This window comes from Mus musculus, chromosome 6 (assembly GCF_000001635.26).
Source record: "Mus musculus strain C57BL/6J chromosome 6, GRCm38.p6 C57BL/6J".
NCBI classification, from domain to species: domain Eukaryota; kingdom Metazoa; phylum Chordata; class Mammalia; order Rodentia; family Muridae; genus Mus; species Mus musculus.
In genome coordinates this window covers 123,321,610-123,342,975 of record NC_000072.6, presented here as the reverse complement: position 1 = coordinate 123,342,975, position 21,366 = coordinate 123,321,610, and the positions used below count along the sequence as shown (strand labels likewise).

Sequence of the window (21,366 nt, the reverse complement as noted above, 5' to 3'; positions counted from 1 at the left end):
TATGGCTCATAACTACCCATAAGTGATTACATACCTACCACCTTTCTCTTTCTGGGACTCGGTTACCTCACACAGGGTGATATTTTCTAGTTCCATCAATTTGCTGTCAAATATCATGTCCATGGCTTTATCAGGTGAGTAATCTTTTATTGTGTAAATATACTACATTTTCTTTATCCATTCCTCAGCTGAGGGATATTTAAGTTGTTTCCAATTTTTTGGCTATCATGAGTAAAGCTGCTATGAATATAGTTGAAAGTGTTCTTGTGGTATGGTGGAGCATCATTTGGGTATATGCCCAGGGATTGTATTTGGGTCCTGATGTAGATCTATTGCATTTCACTTTTCTTGCATCTTTTGAGACAAATTTTAGGACTTCACAATTTTTAAGAAAGTTCCATAATGTCGTGAGAAACAAGTGTATTTTTTGCATTTGCATAAATTGTTCTGCAGATATACCTGAGGTCCATTTAAGCCATCACACCTGTTGGCATCATTATTTCTCTGTTCAGTTTCTGCCTGGATGACATTTCCATGGGTGAGATTGGGGAGTTGAAGTCTCTAACTAATAGTTTTGAGGGTGGATTTGGGCTAAGTTTTAGTAATCTTTCCTTTATGAGTGGATGTTCTACATTTGGGGCACAGATTTTGAGAATGTACACTTTATCTTTGTGGATTTTTCCTTTGAGGAATATGAAGTGACCTTACACATCAATTTTGATTAATTTTGGTTGAAAGTCTACTTTGTTCGATATTAGACCAGTTACACCAGTTTGCTTTTTATGTCTGTTTCCTTGCAAAATCTCTTCTCAGACCTTTACTTGAAAAAAATATTTATTTTGATGCTGAGATATGATTTTTCTTTGTAGCAAAATGATGGGTTCTGTTTTAACATCCATTCTGTAAGTTTTGTCTTTTTATTGGGAAAATGAGTTCATTGATGTTAAAAGATATTAATGAGTAATGATTATTAATCATTAGATTGATGTTGATGGTGGTGATGTATGTGTTAGTGTGTAGGTGCATGCATGTGTGTGCACTTGTTCTCTTGGCTTTGTTGGTGTGGATTCATTTATTTCCTGTAGTTTTTTTCAAGTCACTGGGTTGTAGTTTTTCTTCTAGTATCTTTTGTTTATTAGTTAGTTTGTTTTGTCTTGTTTTGTTTTTTTAAGACAGGGTTTCTCTGTGTAGCCATGGTTGTCCTGGAACTCACTCTGAATAACAGGCTGGACTTTAACTCAGAAATCTGCCTAACTCTGCCTCCCAAGTGCTAGGATTGCACGTGTGTGCCAGTCCTGGCCTGTTTTTTTTTTTTTTCTTTACATCATACTTTTATTTTAGGTTTTCTAAACATTTAAAAATTACTACAAAGAACCAAACAAACCAGGAGCTGGTTCTATGAGAAAAATCAACAAGATAGATAAGCCCTTAGCAAAATGTACTAGAGGACACAGAGACAGAAAACAGATCAATAAAATCAGAAATCAAAAGGAAGATATAACAACAGAAACTGAGGAAATTCAGAAGATCATCAGATCCTATTACAAGAGTCTATACTCATTAAAACTGGAAATAATGCTTCATAGAAGCCATATTTATAATAGCCAGAAGCTGGAAAGAATACAGATGTCCCTCAACAGAGAAATGGACACAGAAAATGTGGTGCATTTACACAGTGGAACAATATTCTGTTATTTAAAACAATGACTTCATGAAATTCACAGGCAAATGGATGGAACTTGAAAATATCCTGAGTGAGGTAACCCAGTCACAAAAGAACACACATGATATGTACACACTGATAAGTGGTTATTAGCCCCAAAGTTCGTGATACCCAAGACAAAATTCACAGACAATATGAAACTCAAGAGTAAAGAAGACCAAAGTGTGGATCCTTCGGTGCTTATTAGAAAGGGGAAGAAAATGCACACAGGGTGAATTATACCGACAAAGTGTGGAGCAGAGATTGAAGGTAAGGCCATCCGGAGACTGCCCCACCTGGGGTTCTAACCCATATACAATTCCCAAACCTGGACAATATTTTGGATGCCAAGAAATGCTTACTGACAGGAGCCTGATATGGCTGTCTTCTTAGAGGCTCTGCCAGATCCTGACAAATACAGAGGTGGTTGCTCACAGCCAACCATTGAATTGAACGCCAGGTCCCAAATGGAGGAGTTGGAGAAGAAACTGAAGGACCTGACAGGATTTCAACCCAATGCATGGTCAACAGGCCATACCCCCACCAAGCTCCTGGAGACTGGACCACCAAACAAAGACTACACATGGAGGGACCCATGGCTCCAGCTGCATATGTGGCAAAGGATAGCCTTATAGGACATCAGTGGGAGGAGAGGCCCTTGATCCTGAGGGGTTTTAATGACCCAGTGAAGGGAAAAACCAGGGCAGGAAGGTGGAAGTGAGTAGGTGGGTGGGTGCAAGAGCACCCTCATAGAGGCAGGACAAGGTGGGGAGGATAGGATAGGTGTATTCTGGAGGGGAAATCTAGAAGGGGGATAACATTTGAAATGTAGAAAAAGAAAATATCCAATAAAGGGGAGGGGGGAACCCAGTAAGGTGGCCAACTGATGACTTCAGCACACTCAGAACAATAATGGGTGGAAATTTTCTAAAAGAAACAATCCATGGGAGGGCTGGGCAAACCTGAGGAAGGCCTGACACCTGCTGGTGATTGAGCAGCAACACACTGACATCTATTTGTTTACATTCTCTAGGACACTGCAGCCAGAAACTACACCTTCCCATCAGAACTGCTTGTTCCATAAGATACTAAAATGTTGTGGGTAGTTTTAAACATTCCTACTATGAACATAAGGCTGGCTGGTTGTTTACCTCCTTGGTTATTCTTGGCTTTAATTTTTACATTTTTAATCTTCACACTTGCATAATTATCCTTTTGCTTTAATTTTTATAGTAAAATATAACAAAATAAAATAAAACTCAAAGTTCAATAAGACAAACCAACAGGAGAAAGAGCCCAAGAGAAGGCAAAAGAATCAGAGACCAAGTTTGCATACTCATGAATACCGAAAAGCATTAAACTAGAAACCATGTATATACATAGAGGATGAGGTTTTAACTCATGCAAGCCCTGTGCATGCTGCTTAAGACTCTGTGGGATCATATGAGCTTTGCTCATTTGATTTAGAGGGCCATGTTTCCTTGCTGTTTTCTATCCCCTCTGGCTCTTAAATTCTTTCTGCCTCCTATTCTGAAGTGTCTTCTGAGCTCTGACAAGAGGGATTTGATGAAGACATTTCATGTATGACGGATTGCTCCAAGGTCTCTCATTCTGTGTAATGTATGGCTGTGGGTCTCTGTGTTTGTCCCCATCTGCTGAAAGAGGAAGCAATTATAATTTGTATTTGTAGGACCTACATGGTGAAAGTGGAGAAATTCTGGCATGGAGAACTACAGGACTGGAGAGAAGGGAAAGTGAGATTTGTTCAATATGGAGGATGTACTTATATGAAGATGTTTTATAAAGAGAAAAGATGCAGTGGCCCCTGTCTTTAATCCAGGGCTAAGGAGCAATGGAAATACAGAGCACAACTGTTCTGTACTTGATCTCCAACTGAAATTCAAAAGGCTTCCCTCAAAGTTAGAAACTGACTTCTGGAAACACCAGGTCATGTTTTTCCAAATGCTTTTTATTAGGAATCAATATAGAAGTGTATTAACAGAATTGGATGCTAAAGTTATACATGGAGACAATCATATACTCTCAAATAAAATATAAATAAAATTTAAGAGACGTTAAGCATTGAATACTGTTTATTGTTGCAATCTGTGGTGTAGCTGATAGAGACCAAAGACAACAAAATGTTTGAGGATGAAGCCAGAGAACAGCCAAGGTAAAAGAAACATTTCTCTTGATATTGACGAAGCCCAGAAAATTCTAGATGAAATGAAAAAAAAAACTAAACTATTTTTTATCATTGTTGAACCATAGGATTTCCCAAAAAGTACAAACTATAGTCTGATTATTCACCATGTCAGTGTAACTTAAAATAAAAGGAGAAATCATTTCATAATTTCAATGTGATAAAATTTAAGTGTGACAAAGGCTAAGTAATTTGTACAGATTGCATCTTTTAGATAGGTACTAGAGTTGAGGCCCCAGTTATTCAAATATAATTTAGAAAGTAATTTAGTAGGTCCTAACAAATGAATATCTTTTGCTAAAATAATTATTATAAAATGAAGTTCTAGATAATCTATATGCATATATATCAGTAAACTAATACAGAAATAGGAGAAACTTCACTTCCAATAGAAAATGATAAAAGTCCCAAATTATGTCATGAAGATTAACATAATTTGACATAGAAAGATTTAATATTCATTCTTGGAAAAGACTGAATATAGCTAAATTATGCCACTACTTGTGTAGACTCCTAAAGGAAGCTTAATAAATGCAATAATCCAGAGTAAATATAAAGAATACCATATTTATATATAACTAAAAACTGACAATTTTAACAATGTATAATTTAAGAATGAAAATTGATATTTATGACAGAGCAAAGAATTAACACAAGGCTTACAATGAGGCTCCCCTCCAGAGAATTACATTTATTGAAATTGTTGAAAAATGGAAAAGGGTGGCTTTAACTCTTGTAATATTTCTTATGCAAAATTGCACAAATAGATTATTTATATAATAAAAAGTTTTTAAACAGTTCATGTGATTTCATGATATTGTGACTCCATGTATTTATAAATCATAATCAGGTAATAGATATGCATTGCTTTTGAGAAATTACTGAATAATAGAGAGTCTCCATTGACCAAATAGTGATTTCCACACTCTGCCTGTTTACAAAATGCTTGAATGTATGAATATTAATTAGCAACATATCTTTGATGAACAATTGCTTAATCTTTTATATAAGCTCCAAACAGGATGTGAGATACCCTCCATCCACCAAGAACTGACCCTAAAACACTCTATCTATCTCTCAGTGCTGTGCTTGGCTTGCAACATGATGGTATACAGCGTCAAGAGAGAAACTGACTCTAGAAAACAGGGAATTCTTTCCACTCATGGTGTCAAAGTGCTGAGCAGCATTTCAGAGTGAAGTGTCTTCCTCTTTCAAGGGTAAGACCCCATGAGTACATAGTTTCAGACACTTTTTACACAAGTGTTTCTTTGCCCACCAAGGAACACATTTTGAACAAACTTTATTTTGCCCATATCATAGATAGCAGATTCCAATGGAATTTTCTCTACAGTTTTTTGGCCAAATAGAAGCAAGTCAATCCAATGTTGTATAATTTTAAATAAATGAAAGTTAAGCAATAATTGAGACTCCAAATAGCCTAAGAATACATTAAATATTTCTTAGCTTTACAGTGGTACAATATTTCAGTGTGCAAACATTCTCTTCAGTTTAAAACTATGGATGACATAAGTAAACTTAGTTCTACAATGTAAACAAAATTACTTTGCTTCTGTAGTCCTCTCAGAGCATGTTTTGACCATGCTGAGCAGTGATCGCTCCCTATGTTGCAAGCTACAACTTAAGTTTGCCCTTGGCATGATCTGGAAATCATGTTGAAAGCTATTTCTTGGCTAATTAAAGACAAATAGCTGAAAATCCACATGGTCTAGAATGCATGATTCCACAATTGCTCATGTTCTGCTGAATCCCGGGCCTTAATCCTCATATGTTCATCCACATCTAACTTCAGACACATTCCCTGCTTGAGAATAGAATCCAATGGATATAAATGATATCAGCTTTCACTAGCTGTCTGTAGAAGACAAAGCAAATTTCCCAAATCTGCTAGAGAACAGCCAGAACTCTATAAAGGATAGCTTTTCTCTCAGAGACCCTCTACCCACTACTATGTTGGATAGCCTCATGGTAAATAAGTCTATGTTTCCCCTGAGCATAGAAAAGAGCACAAACCCTTCCAGAGACTCAGAAATTTAAATCACATATTGTCTTGTTTGTGAGGCTGTTTAAACAGGAAAAGCAGAGATAATAAGCTTTCTGTAGCAGAACTCGTGGTTGCTTTGAAATTATTTTGTATTGACTATAACTGCATATGACTTACAGAGAGGAAGCACATTTTTAAACATTGATTACTTTTATTTCCACACAAATGATTTTCTTTCATTATCACTCTTAATAGTGTCCAGTCCTCTTACATTATGTTGAAAAATGAGAGAATTGTGATATAAAAAACATCTAGTAGACACACCAGAAGTCATCTCTAGTTGACAACTGTCTAACCTGTGATGGCTTTGTTCACTGGCTCTGGCATTGCCAATGATAGCAGAGACACTCGATTAAATAGCAATTGCCATTGTAAGAGAAATACATTAATTCACACTACCCATCTGAATCTTTATTCTACATAATTCATTTTACACAAATCACAATAAATTCTTTTGCCCTAAGGAGGAAATCATTTAAAGAACTTCTTTCTAGAATGGCCACCTGACCTCAGTAGGATCACATAGCATTTGGGAAGAAATATACAGAGCAGTAAGATAGAACTGGACACCAAAATGGAAACAATTTCCACAGCTACCATGGTTTTGCCTTTGGAGCTCAGGTAAGTGGGTACAAAAGAAATCCACACACTGCAGAAAACCAGCATGCTGAATGTGATTGTTTTTGCCTCATTGAAGCTGTCAGGTAGCCTTCTAGCCAGAAAAGCAATAAGCAAGCTGAGACTGGACAGAAAGCTCAAGTACCCAAGAACAAAATAGAAAGCAAAGGTGGACCCCTCATTACACCAGAGGATGATTTGCCCAAACTCTGAGTGCATGTCAACATCAGGGAAAGGGGGATATGTCCCCAGCCAGACTGCACAGATGCACACTTGAATGATGGAACCACAGCAGACTATAGCATATGAAAGTCGGATCACCATCCACATTTGCAATCTGCTTCCTGGTTTGATGGCATTGAAGGCAACAACCACAATGAAGGTTTTTGCTAAGATAGCAGAAATGGTGACAGAAAATACAACCCCAAATATCATTTGTCTCAAGACACAAGTGACTGTTCTAGTTTGGCCAATGAATATTAATGAGCAAAAGAAACAGAGCATTAGAGAAACTAGGAGTAGATAACTGAGATTTCTGTTATTTGCTCTAACAATGGGTGTGTCCCGATAGTGGATAAATAATCCTAAAATCATAGCTGAAAATATAGATAAACTAATGGCCACAGACCCCAAAACAGCTCCTAGAGTATCTCCATGGGATAAATATGTTGTAATTTTAGGGAGACAGTAATTCTTCTGCTTATTTGGATACTGATCTTCAGGACACTTGATACATTGATCCATATCTGAAAGGGAGGCAGATTGGTTTAATACATTCCTGTGGTGAGACCACAGATGAACATTTGGGATGTATATCTTAAGTAGAACCATTGTTGAATTCTGAAGGAAATGTCCCTCATTATAATCACTGAATCATAATATTAAAAACCAATAGACAACTTAGTGAAATTTCTTTCATGAGAAAAAATATATACTAGCATCCCTAAAATATTCAGAAAGTGAGTGGGCTTGAACAATATCAAAGAGTTAGAAATATAGAAATGAAATGAGGGGAAAACGGACAATATGGAAATTATATTTATTGCATATGAAAGGAAGAAAAAATACACTTTGAAGCATTTAGTTTTTTCTTTTGTACATTTTCTTCATTAAAAATCTTTTTTATGTTCATAGCAGCCTCATTAATTTTTCTATGGTTATGTTTATTGTGTTTTGATCAAATGCACCACAAATTTCTTTGCCCTGTACTTCTTTCTCTCTCCTCCCTCCCAACAATTGTTCCTCCCAACTTTAAGTGCTCTTATTTTGTTTACCCCACTCTGCTCACTTAATGCTGCATGTGTCCATATAAATATAGGTCAATTACCATAGCATGGGCAGCCAATCAGGACCAAATATCTGAAGAAAACTGACTCTTGCTCCAGCAGTCATCATGTGCAAAGAGCTCTTTGCTAGGGTTGGGTCAATATGAGCTTGTCCTCCATTGATGCTGGGATATTGTCTGGCTTGCTCTGTTGCTAGTCTGGTGCATGCTTCTGTGAGATTATGTGCTCAAGTCATGTCTGACAAATTCAGCATCACTACAGATGTCCTCTCTCTGGCTCTTACAACCATTCTACCTTGTAGTCCACAATGATCACTGAAGCTCTTATTTCTGGGAGCTCTTAGTTATTGTTGTGGAAGGACTTGCTAACATTTACTGATACCTATGTTTAGGAACAGTGGTATTGGGCTGGGCAGTGGTGGTACATTCCTTTAATCCCAGCACTTTGAAGGCAGAGGCAACCATATTTCTGAGTTCAGGGCCAGCCTGGTCTACACAGTAATACACACCTGGAATTCTAATACTCAGGTGACAGAAACAGGATTAACAGCCTGGTCTATATAACACATTTCCAGACAGAATTTCATATTGAGGCATTGTCTCAAAAAAAAAAAAAAAAAAAAAGGCCAGGCAGTGGTGGCACATGCCTTTAATTCCAGCACTTGGGAGGCAGTGGCAGGTGGCCAGCCTGGTCTACAGACTGAGTTCCAGGACAGCCAGGGCTATACAGAGAAAACCTTTCTCGAAAAATGAAAGAAAGCAAGAAAGAAAGGATGGAAGGAAGGGAGGGAGGGAGGAAGGGAGAAAGGAAGGAAGGAAGGGAGAGAGGAAGGAAGGAAAGAAGGGAGAGAGGAAGGAAGGAAAGGAGGAAGAGAGGAAGGAAAAGAAAAGACAGGGAGGAATGAAAGAAGGAAAGCAGAAAATCTTTACATATTTGACTATGAGATTATATGTCAAAAAGTTTTCAAAAAATATCAGTAAAGTACTGTTTGATCTATACTCTTAATTTCTCTTCTAAACGGCAGGTTAAAACAGTTTTTCCAGCAGCATACACATGTTGTTTTGAGAATAATGGATTCTTCATGATCATTATCCAAAGAAAAACTCTTGCTAGCCCTGAAGGCCCCAGGCTGGTGTGAACTGAACACAGAAAATCCTCAGAAGGGGACCTTCAGGACAGAGGAGGAATGATCCTGGTGTAATTCCTTCACCACATGCAGCACACAGGAGAGTGATCCCTGTACCTCTCTTGGTCAGCACAATTGAGCTGACCCTGGAGGTTGGCAGCACAAGTAAGCCAGCCCCAAAAACATCAGCATGGCAGAGCTGGTGAACCACTTGACTGCCATGCAGTGACATGGGTGAGGGAGAGATGGCCTCTTCATTGTCTCTTGTTACCTACAACTGGTAGGATTGCAGACCCCAAGGTCAACAGAGCAGGAGAGCTATCCATGCCCCTAACCTGCTTCAGTATTCAGGAGACTAGGTCCTGAATATTGCCAGGTCAGCACAGCGGAGTTAGCCCTGGATATGGGGGTTACAGGTGAGCCAGCCCAAGGAGCATGAGTATGGGAGATCCAGTGCTGCCTCTTATCTGCTGGGTGGTGGTACTAACCAAGTAGAGATTCTCTCCTACCCTCCCTTGCCTCTTGCCATCTATGGCAGAGAGAAGAGCTGACTTTGGGATTGTGAGAATGGGAGAAGTGGCCATATCCCTCTCTAGCTGAAGCACTTAGAACAGTCCCTGAACTTCACCTAAGCATCAGGGTATAGATGGCTCTGTATCAAGGTTTGTTTGTGAACTGGACCTGAGAGAAAAGAGGTAGGAAAGTATTTATGATCTAGGCCTTTGAAGTGGCTCACCCCCAACATCTACCACACTATCTACTGCTGGAGTGCAAGAAAACATCAGTGCAAAATATCTAAAACTTCAGGAACTCCATAACACAAGATTACAACAACAGGATATCTAAGAAGAGTCCCAGTAACTATAGAGTAGCAGAATCCAGAGAACTCATAGCAGACCAACAAGTCATTACAATGAACATTTACATACAAAGAACAATGGCAAGCAAAGAAGTATAGACATAAGAGTATAACATGGACACACTGTGACATACTAAACTTCAATAATGAGTCATTTTCTCCTAAGGCAGTATAAGGGTGCAAAGGAGAGTTTGCATAATAAAGAAGGTGAAAGTGGGAGGGACTGGGGTGTATGGTGTGAAAATCACAAAGAACCAATACAAAGTTAATTTTAAAAACAGAAAGATCAAGGATTTAGTGATGCTCATCTGTAAGCTCAGCACTGAGGAACAAATGGGTTTGGAAACAACCATTACTTTGTCAACAAAACAAAGCAAAGAGTACTTTAAACAGTTACTGATAAGTAAAGGTTTCATTCCGGAGAATGAAATTTGCATGACAAAACACCTGCTTTGAAATCGATGTGAGGTGGGAAGTAAGGACACAAAGCTGGTAGGAAGCACTGCTCCTGTACTCTGAGGAGGCTTTGCATTTAGAATCAATATGAGGCAGATGTGACATCTGGAGAGTCAGAGTGCAGTGGGAGAATTTCTGCTCATCACTTGCAGTCCACACATCACTCAGAGCCCTGCACATCACTCAGAGCCCTGCACATCACTCAGAGCCCTGCACATCACTAATCCTCTGGGATCCCTCAGTGCTTAGTTGTACAGTGACTTCATGGCAGTTTACTGTACCAGAGAATTCATAATGAGAGCTCCCACAAGATTCAAAGTAATTCCACAGAAACAGTATTAACTATACCCATTGTTCAGGGTTGGCAGGAACTGCTAACTGTTTTGGTTATACAGGGACTTGACCTTTGACCATTATTCATAGTTTAGGGTATGCAGGGAGCAATAACTTTAGCCATTGCTATTGCTACAGCAGTAACATAACCGTTGGTGAAAAGCAGGAGTACAAACAAAAGAAATTGAACTCAATGCAGATGTACAGAAGACAAAATAAGGACAAATGCAGGAGCACACTCTCGTGGTCTTAGTTACCCAGGAACCTAAGCCTAGAGGCCTGCTGGAAGCTCAAGGTTTGAGACCAATCTGGACAAGCCAATCTACCAACCAATAAAGAAACAATCAACAGTAACAAGAATGACTTGGTCTTTGTTTGCTTGTTTTTGAAGATAGGGTTTCTCTATCTTCAGCCTTGGCTGTCCTGGGTCTCACTCTGTAGACCAGGCTAGGCATGAAATTAGAGATTCACCCATTGAGCTCTGGCACTAAAAACCTGTGAAACCTCCATCCAGAGGGAACTTGTTTTAAAGTATTGGGAGTTATGTGTATAACTGTAACTGTGTCTTCAGGCTTTGTGTTACTCACCCCTGACCCATTGTGAATCATTCCCCCATCCATAATCATTTCTAGAAATTTCCACATTCAAAACAAGCTCCAAAAATTTCCACACTCAGAATCATTTTATAAATACCTGTTTCATTTGCAACCTCTCCATCTGCACATGGCAGACAATCAAAGCAACAAAATGGTTTCCCTTCAACAGGTGTTTTCCTATATCCAAGTGGACAACTTTGACTGCAAACAGAAAAAGGAATCTGTACAGGAGACATGGGAGGAGGGAAAGCAGTCAATACTTGACATTCAAAATTATCATCCAAATGGTAGATTTCAGTAGGACTTCTATGTACTTTTAACAACCAAGAACTATCATGCTTTTAGAGAGTGCGAAGCCGAAGTATCTGTCTGTATTTCTTTCTCTCTCTCTCTCTCTCTCTCTCTCTCTCTCTCTCTCTCTCTCTCTCGCTCTCTCTTTCTCTCTCTCTTTCTTTCTCTCTTTCCCTCTTGTGAACACTTGCTTTTTATTTCATTCAGCACTTATTTTTATTATTTTATATACTATATTTTATTATATTTAAAACAATTTTTAAGCTTTGAATATAGTTTGATCATATCCTTTCCCTCCCCCAAGTCTGCCCAGATCCTCTCCTCCTCCCTACCTATTTTGGTTTGTTTCTCAAAGAACAAATCAAACTCCTAAGAAAACAATAATCACTCAAAATGTAGAAAATGAAGTCCAACAACAGCAAAAGGAAAACCAAGCAAAACAAACCCCACAAAACTCTAAAAAGTATTTGTTTCGAGGCCAGCCTGGTCTACAGAGTGAGTTCCAGGACAGCCAGGCCTACATAGAACCCTGTCTCGGGAGGAAAAAAAAAAAAGGATTTGTATAAATATTGTTGATTCCCTTATTATGCAACCAAACTAATCCTCAACACAAGAATTTCCTTGAAGTGGTTGATATACCCAGTATCTTCAATTGGAGAAAATTTATTGGGACTGTTAAAGAAAATAATGTTCACCACTACTATTTATAACATCTCTTTATCACATCATTGAGATATTCAGGGTGAACACCTCCAAAAAAAGGGGGATGAATGTGCATATAGGTTTAAAATTCAAATCCAGAAATATCTGTCCAGGATATTTAATTATACTGTGAACTCAGAGACTATGTTATTTACTGAAAATAGCTCTTATAATTTTGGTATGGCTCAATCCTTAGCATACCTTTTATCTCAAACAAAGAAGATAAAATTAGTTGATAGAAGGAAGCACACACGTTTGAAACTGACATCTAATTAATTTGACAGACAATGTGATGAATCAGAGAAAGATTTGACAGAGTGTATCAGATAGGATATACATAACTCTCATAAGAATAGACAGAAAAGACATAACATGCTGGGATCCAACACCAGCTCTCAGGTACTGAGGTAGGACCCAGTGATGGATGAAAGCCAAAGCTAATGAACAATTAATTTGCTCTTACTTTTCTGGGACCCAGAAGCTGATGGATTCCTGTGATTTAACTCTCTCTTGCTATTCTGTGACCAGAAGCTTTTGGTTTGGGGCTATTACCTCTTTTTGCTCTTCCTCAGTCAAAAGCTGCTTACTTCTGACAACTCTGTTCTCTGAGGAATTCCACTCTGAGAACAGCACATGGTTCTGAACACAAAGACACTTACCTCCTTGTCATATTTACCCCAAGTTATGAGTTTTTCATCTAGTGAAAAAAGCTGAACAGTGTGAGATTCAAAGACAAACTCGCCAACCTTTACTTGAGATTTGGTACTGCTTGGCAGAGAATGGTAATTTAAGATGTCAAACTTGGTTGCGGAAACCTCCTTGTTCCCAACGTTCTCCTCATTGGTGCTTCTCCCAAAACGGCCTTTTTGTAAGAATGGATGGAGCTAAAAGTAAAAAGTAATGTTCAGAACTTATACTATAAGTCACTGAGATGTAAATAAACCTGGTTACTTTAACTATCCTTTCTTTCTCTAACTATATGTTCCTGTGGTTTTTGTTATTGTTTTGTATATCAAACATTTGTCATAGGGCTAATCCATACCAGTACTAAGCTTATATCATACACACACACACACACACACACACACACACACACACACACACACACAAACATTCATATTAAACTCAACAAATACTGGAGGTACCAAAAGTTTTTAACCAAATGGACATTACAGGAGTAATATAGCAGAACTCCTTCCAGGGATACTAATTAGCAAACAAAAATTCAAGATATCACTATTTCCATAATAATATATATAAGCAACCTCTATGAGCAGGGAACTCCTACAACTAATGAAAACTTTCATAGATGTGTCTGGACATAAGACTAAAAAAAAAAAAAATCAAACCCTTCCTATATACAAATGACAAACTGAGGAAAAAAATAGGAAAACAAAACTCTTAATAGTAGTCACAATCAGTACCAAATATTTAGGGGTAACCAAATGAATCAAGCAAAATGCTTGTATAATATAACTTTAAGTCTTAGAATATAGCAACAGAAGAAGATATCTGAAGATGGAAAGATTCCCCCATACTCATCAATCAGTAGAATTAACATAATAAATAATAAAATAACTTCAAGAGGTATCCCTATCCCTAATTTTAAAATGTACCACAGTGCTATAGTTAAAAAAAAAAAGAAAAGCCACAAAGTGTTATACTAACAAAAGCTACAAAGTATTTTCATAAAAACTCACACGTTGAGCAATGGAATTAAATTGAAGCCCCAGAAATAAATCCACACAAGTATGGACACATGATTTTTGATGAAAAAGTCAGAAACACAAAATGGAAAAAGAAAGAATCTTCCTTCAACAAATGGTGCTATTCCAATTGGATAGTTTCAGGATGTGAAATAATGCAAATAAATCTATATCACCCTACACAAAATTCAAGGCCAATTAACAATCACATTAAACCAGACACACTGGCTTTGAAGAAAGAAAAAGTAGAGAACAGCTTTAAACACATTGACACAGAAGACAATTTCCTAAACAGAACACTGATAGTGTAGGCACTTACATCAACAATAATAAGTGGGACTTCATGAAACCAAAAATCTTCTCTAAGTCAAAGAACAACTTCAAAAGTCTACATAATGAGATATGATTTATACGAACTCTACATCTGACAGAGAGATAATATCCAATATATATAAAGAACTGAAAACACTAGGCAACAAAAAACTAAGCAATCTAAATTTTAAAATGAGGTACATAGCTAAACAAAAAATTCTCAGTAGAGGAATCTCAAATGGCTGAGTGCTGCAGACAAACCTCAATTGGGTTTTCAATCTGCAGGAAACGGGGTTTTGGTTACAGGTGAGCAAGCGTTGGCAAGAATGTCAAACAAATACAGACACAAGGGTGTATCTGAATGTATTTTTCTCAAAGCAAGCCCCAGTCTTATAATACAGAAGAAAAATAAGAAAGCTAGGCGAATACATCCATCAAGGTACACTGGTTCTTAACACAAAACAAAGAAAACGCATATGTAAAAAGATAGCAGGAGCCAGGCCAGTGTTTACAACTGAGAATAGGAACAACCCTTAATTAAGATCAGCTAAACACAGGAGCCAGGTGAATGCTCTGATACTATGCTAGTCTATTGTTAAACCCAACACCAGGGGTCCTTTAGTAAATACCTGATTATGCTATTCGTCTGGGCCTAGAGAAAAACCTGCACCAGAGGAATTCCATTACATTCTACTAACACATCTACTAATTCCATTCTACTAACCCTTTCATGAAGTAATTACTATGTAGACTAGCCCTGAGCTTTTCTAGCTCTATACAAGTAAATTGTAATGCCTAATTAGTTTCACTGTCTCTACCAGAAGTAAATTTGAATGTTACTGAGTAGGTAACATTCTTACTGAATTCCAAGCTCAGGGTCGGCTTCAAGGACTATCTAGGACATTGGTGAAGACCAGGGAGTAAAATTCAACCTGATTTAAGTATTTGTAAAATCATTACTTGGAAGCACCTATAATACAAGAAAGCACATAGATCTATACACCAGACTAACGCGGGGACAGGATTTGAGTATACATGCTATGGGAATGCCAAGGTTCCAGGAGGCTAGGTTTCCATGAAACTCTTTGCCTTAGGACTGCTTCCAGGCTTTTAGGCCCGTCAAGCAGCCTTCACTGGAGTGGATGTAGCAGCTGAGAAACACTTAAAATTATATTCAACATCCTTAGCCATTAGGGAAATACAAAACAAAACTATTTTGGAATTCTCTCTTCTACCTTTGAAAATGATTAAGATCAAAGGCACAAGTTCATGATGGCAAGGATGTGGAGCAAGGGATACACTTCTACATTGATGGAGGGACTACAAACTTTTACAGCCAATATAGAAATCAATATGCTGGTTCCTCAGATAATTGGGAATCGATCTACCTCAGTAACCAGCTATATTGCTCTTGGGTATATACCCAAATGACACTCCATCCTACCACAGAAACACTTGCTCGCCTACATTTATAGTGGCTTTATTAAAAATTGCCAGAAACTAGATGAAACCTAGATGTTTCTCACCCGTAGAATGGATCAGCAAATTGTGATACATTTACAAAATGGATTATTACTCAGCTGTTAGAAAACTGAGACTGCCATATTTGCAGGCAGCTGGATGGAATTAGAAAATGTCCACCCCTTCCTTTATGAATATTGATGCAAAGATACTCAATTAAATTCTTGCCAACCGAATCCAAGAACAACTCAATGGACACATCAGGGAAACATAAACTAAACAGAAAAATGGTGAAACTAACAGAAGTTATGGACCAATTGGATTTAGCAAATACATAAAGAACATTTCATCCTCAATCAAAAGAATATACACCTACTTGACAGCACCTCATGGTACCTTCTCCAAAACTGACAATATAATTAGTCACAAAACAGACCTAAACAGATACAAGAAGATTGAAATAATTCCATGCCTCCTATCAGATCACTATGGATTCATACTGGTGTTCAATAGCAACAAAAACAACAGAAATCTCACATATACACGGAAACTAAACAACATTCTACTCAATGATAACCTTGGTCAAGGAAGAAATAAAGAAAGAAATTAAAGACTTTTTAGAATTTAATGAAAATGAAGCCATAACATACCCAAACTTATGGGACACAATGAAAGCTGTATAAGAGGAAAACTCATACCTCTGGGTGCCTCCAAAAAGAAACTGGAGAGAACATACACTAGCAGCTTAACAGGATACTTGAAAGCTCTAGAACAAACAAAGCAAATAGACTGAACAAGAGTAGATGGCAGTAAACAATCAAACTCAGGCCTGAAATCAACCAAGTAGAAACAGAATGAACTATACAAAGAATCAACAAAATCAGGAGCTGGTTATTTGACTAAATCAACAGGATAGATAAACCCTTAGACAGACTAGCCAGAGGGTACAAAGACAGTATCCAAATTAATAAAATCAGAAATGAAAAGGGAAATATAACAACACAAATGGAGGAAATTAAAAAAAAAAATCATCAAATCCTACTACAAAAGCCTTTACTCAACAAAACTGGAAAATCTGAAGGCAATGGGCAATTTTATAGACAGACACCAAAGTTAAATAAGGATCAGATAAATCATCTAAACAGTCCCATTTCCCCTAACTAAATAGAAGCAGTCGTTAAAATCTCCCAAACAAAAAAAAGCCCAGGACCAGATGGATTTAGTGAAGAATTCAGACCTTCAAAGAAGACCTAATACCAATACTCTTCAAACTATTCCACAAAATAAAAACAGAAGGAACTCTACCCAGTTCATTCTATGAAGCCACAATTACTCTGATTCCTAAATCACACAAAGACCCAACAAAGAGAACCTCAGACCAATTTCCTTTATGAATATTGATGGAAAGATACTCAATTAAATTCTTGCCAACCTAATCCAAGAACAACTCAAAATGATCATAAACCACAATCAAGTAGGCTTCATCCCAAAGATGCAAGGAAGGTTTAATATATGGAAATCCATCAACATAATCCACTATATAAACAAGCTCAAAGAAAAAAACCGCGTGATCATTTCATTAGATGCTGAAAAAGCATTTGACAAAATTCAACACCCCTTCATGATAAAAGTCTTGGAAAGATCAGGTATTCAAGGTCAATACAAAAGCAATATATAGCAAACCAGTAGCTGTGGGAAGCCGTTGCAGAGTGGCAGTTACAGAGTGGCAGTTGCAGAGTGGCAGTTGCAGAGTGGCAGTTGGCTACTGCTGGCCACCACACATACATAGGCAGTAAAGGTTCTTTTGCCAAGATGAGGTTTTGAGAATTAACCAAAGTTAACCAATCAGATAAAAGACAAGTTAACCAATCAGATGAGAGACAAGTTAACCAATCAGATGAGAGACAAGTTAACCAATCAGATGAGAGAGAACGCCTCTCCTAGGCCTATATAAGCAGCACCAGTTCTGGGCTTGGGGTCACTTTGCCTCTGCAATCAAGCTCTCCTAATAAACGTGTGCGGAAGGATCCTGTTGCAGCGTCCTTCCTGGCCAGTTGGGCACGCGCAAGAAGTAGTCAACGTCAAATTAAATTGAGAGAAACTTGAAACAATCCTGCTAAAATCAGGGACTAAACAAGACTCTCTCTCCCTGTCTATTCAATATGTTACTTGAAGTCCTAGCCAGAGTAATTAGACAACAAACGGAGGTCAACAGGACACTAATTGGAAAGGAAGAAGTCAAAATATCACTATTTACAGATGATATGATAGTATACACCTATAGCAGATAAACACCTTCAGCAAAGTGTCTGGATATAAAATTAACTCAAATTAATCAATAACATTCCTCTGATGAAAAAAAATTAAAGAAGATCTCAGAAGATGGTAAGATCTCCCATTCTCATGGATTGGCAGGATTGATATAGTAAAAATGGCCATCATGCTGAAAGCAATGTACAAATTCAATGAAATCCAAATTAAAATTTGAACTCAATTCTTCATAGAGTTAGAAAAAGCAATTCTCAAATTCATCTGGAATAACAAAAAACCCAGGATAGCAAAAAGCATTCTCAACAATAAAGAACTTTTTGGGGAATCAGCATCCCCGACCTCAGGCTGTACTACAGTGCAATTATGAACAAAACAAAACAAAACAAAACAAAACAAAACAAAAAACCTGCCTGGTATTGGTACAACGACAGTCAGATAAGTCAATGGAATAGAATTGAAGACCCAGAAATGAACCCACACAACCTCCGGTCACTTGATCTTTGGCAAAGAGGCAAAAAAAAAAAAAAAAAAAAAAAAAAAAAAAAAAAAAAAAACCCTTATTTACAAAATGGGAACAGAATTCTCTTCCATAAATGGGACCTCATAAAATTACAAAGCTTCTGCAAGGCAAAAGACACAGTCAATAAGACAAAAAGACCACCAACAGATTGGGAAAGGATCTTTACCTATCTCAAATCGGATAGGGGACTAATATCCAATATATATAAAGAACTCAAGAAGGTGGGCTCCAGAAAATCGAATAACCCCCTTAAAAAATGGGGCTCAGAGCTGAACAAAGAATTCTCACCTGAGGAATACCGAATGGCAGAGAAGCACCTGAAAAATGTTCAACATCCTTAATCATCAGGGAAATGCAAATCAAAACAACCCTGAGATTCCACCTCACACCAGTCAGAATGGCTAAGATCAAAAATTAAGGTGACAGCAGATGCTGGCGAGGATATGGAGAAAGAGGAACACTCCTCCATTTTTGGTGGGATTGCAAGCTTGTACAACCACTCTGGAAATCAGTCTGGCGGTTCCTCAGAAAATTGGACGTAGTACTACTGAGGATCCCGCAATACCTCTCCTGGGCATATATCCAGAAGATGTCCCAACCGGTAAGAAGGACACATGCTCCACTATGTTCATAGCAACCTTATTTATAATAGCCAGAAGCTGGAAAGAACCCAGATGCCCCTCAACAGAGGAATGGATACAGAAAATGTGATACATGTACACAATGGAGTACTACTCAGCTATTAAAAAGAATAAATTTATGAAATTCCTAGGCAAATGGATGGATCTGGAGGGCATCATCCTGAGTGAGGTAACACAGTCACAAAGGAACTCACACAATATGTACTCACTGATAAATGGATATTAGCCCAGAAACTTAGGATACACAAGATATAAGATACAATTTGTTAAACGCATGAAACTCAAGAAGAACAAAGACCAAAGTGTGGACACTTTGCCCCTTCCTAGAAATGGTAACAAAACACCCATGGAAGGAGTTACAGAGACAATATTTGGAGCTGTGACGAAAGGATGGACCATCTAGTAATTGCCATATCCAGGGATCCATCCCATAATCAGCTGCCAAACGCTGACACCATTGCATACACTAGCAAGATTTTGCTGTAAGGACCCAGATATAGCTGTCTCTTGTGAGACTATGCCGGGGCCTAGCAAACACAGAAGTGGATGCTCACAGTCAGCTATTGGATGGGTCACATGACCCCCAATAGAGGAGCTAGAGAAAGCACCCAAGGAGCTAAAGGGAACTGCAACCCTATATGTGGAACAACAATATGAACTAACCAATACCCTGGAGCTCTTGTCTCTAGGTGCATATGTATCAAAAGATGGCCTAGTCAGCCATCACTGGAAAGAGAGGCCCTTTGGACTTGCAAACTTTATATGCCCCAGTACAGGGGAAAGCCAGGGCCAAAAAGTGGGTGGGTAGGGGATTTGGGGGGGGAAGGGGGACTTTTGGGATAACATTGGAAATGTAAACGAGGAAAATACCTAATTAAAAAAAATGGGAACAGAATTCTCAGCTGAGGAAACTTGAAGGGCTCAGAAACACCTAAAGAAATGTTCAACATCCTTAGTCATCAGGGAAATGCAAATCAAAAAAACCCTGAGATTCTACCTCACACCAGTCAGAATGGCTAAGATCAAAAACTCAGGTGACAGCAAGGGTGTAGAGAAAGAGAAACACACCTCCATTGCTGATGGGATTTCAAGCTGGTACATTAACTGTGGAAATCAGTCTGGCGGTTCCTCAGAAAATTGGACATAATACTACCTAAGGACCCAGCAATACTACTCCTAGGCATCTACTCATAAGATGTTCCAACATGTAATAAGGACACATGCTCCACTATGATCATTGCAGCCCTATTTATAATAGTCAGATGCTGGAAAAATCCAGATGTCCCTCATCAGAGGAATGGATACAGAAAATGTGATACATTTACACAATGGAGTACTAGTTATCAATTAAAAACAATGACTTCATGAAATTCTCAGGCAAATGGATGGAACTTGAGAATATCATCCTGAGTGAGGAGACTCAGTCACAAAGGAACAAACATGGTATGTACTCACTGATAAATGGATATTAGCCCAAAAGTTCTGAATACCCAAGATTCAATTCACAGACCATAATGAAGCCTAAGAAGAAGGAAGGCCAAAATGTGGAAGCTTCAATGCATTCTGGAAGGGTGAGCAAAATACTCACAGGAGTAAATATGGAGACAAAGTGTGGAGAAGAGACTGAATGAAAGGCCATTTAGAGACTGCTCCACCTGGTGATCCATTCCTTTTTTTTTTTTTCCATGCTTAGCCACCAAACCCAGAAGGATTGTGTATGCCAGGAAGTGCTTGTTGATAAAGCTGCTGATATGACTGTCTCATTAGAGTCTCTGCCATTGCCTGACAAATACAGAGGCAGATGCTTACAGCCAACCATTGTATTGAGCTTGGAGGTCCCCGAAGGAGGATTTGGAGAAGAGCCTGAAGGAGCTGAGGGGGGTTGCAGCCCCCTGGAAAGAGCAACACTGTCAACAGGCCAGACCTCCAGGATCTCCCAGGGACTGGATCACCAACCAAAGAATACACATGTACTGACTCATGGAGCTGGCCACATATGTGGCAGAAGATGGCCTTGTTGGACATCAGTGGAAGGAGAGACCTTCAGGTATGAGGGTGTTCAATGTTTTAGTGTAGGGGAATACCAGGGCAGGAGAATGGGAGTGGGTGGGTGGGGGAGCACCCTCATAGTTGCAGGGAGAGGAGGGATGGGATAGGAAGGTTATGAAGTGGAGACATGGAAAAGGGGAAACATTTGAAATGTAAATAAATAAAATAAATA

General features: G+C 38.4%; 1 protein-coding gene across 1 annotated transcript in view; it reads right to left on the bottom strand.

Annotated features, from left to right (window-relative positions):
• Positions 1 to 6,438: 6,438 nt before the first annotated feature.
• Positions 6,439 to 21,366, bottom strand: part of Vmn2r19 (vomeronasal 2, receptor 19) — a 28,205-nt gene continuing 13,277 nt past the window's right edge. The window contains exons 4-6 of the mRNA NM_001104632.1: positions 12,894 to 13,118; positions 11,339 to 11,462; positions 6,439 to 7,331 (exon numbers count right to left, since the gene is read on the bottom strand). Of these exons, the coding sequence (NP_001098102.1) occupies positions 6,439 to 7,331; positions 11,339 to 11,462; positions 12,894 to 13,118 (1,242 nt within the window). The remainder of the gene's footprint in view (positions 7,332 to 11,338; positions 11,463 to 12,893; positions 13,119 to 21,366) is intronic.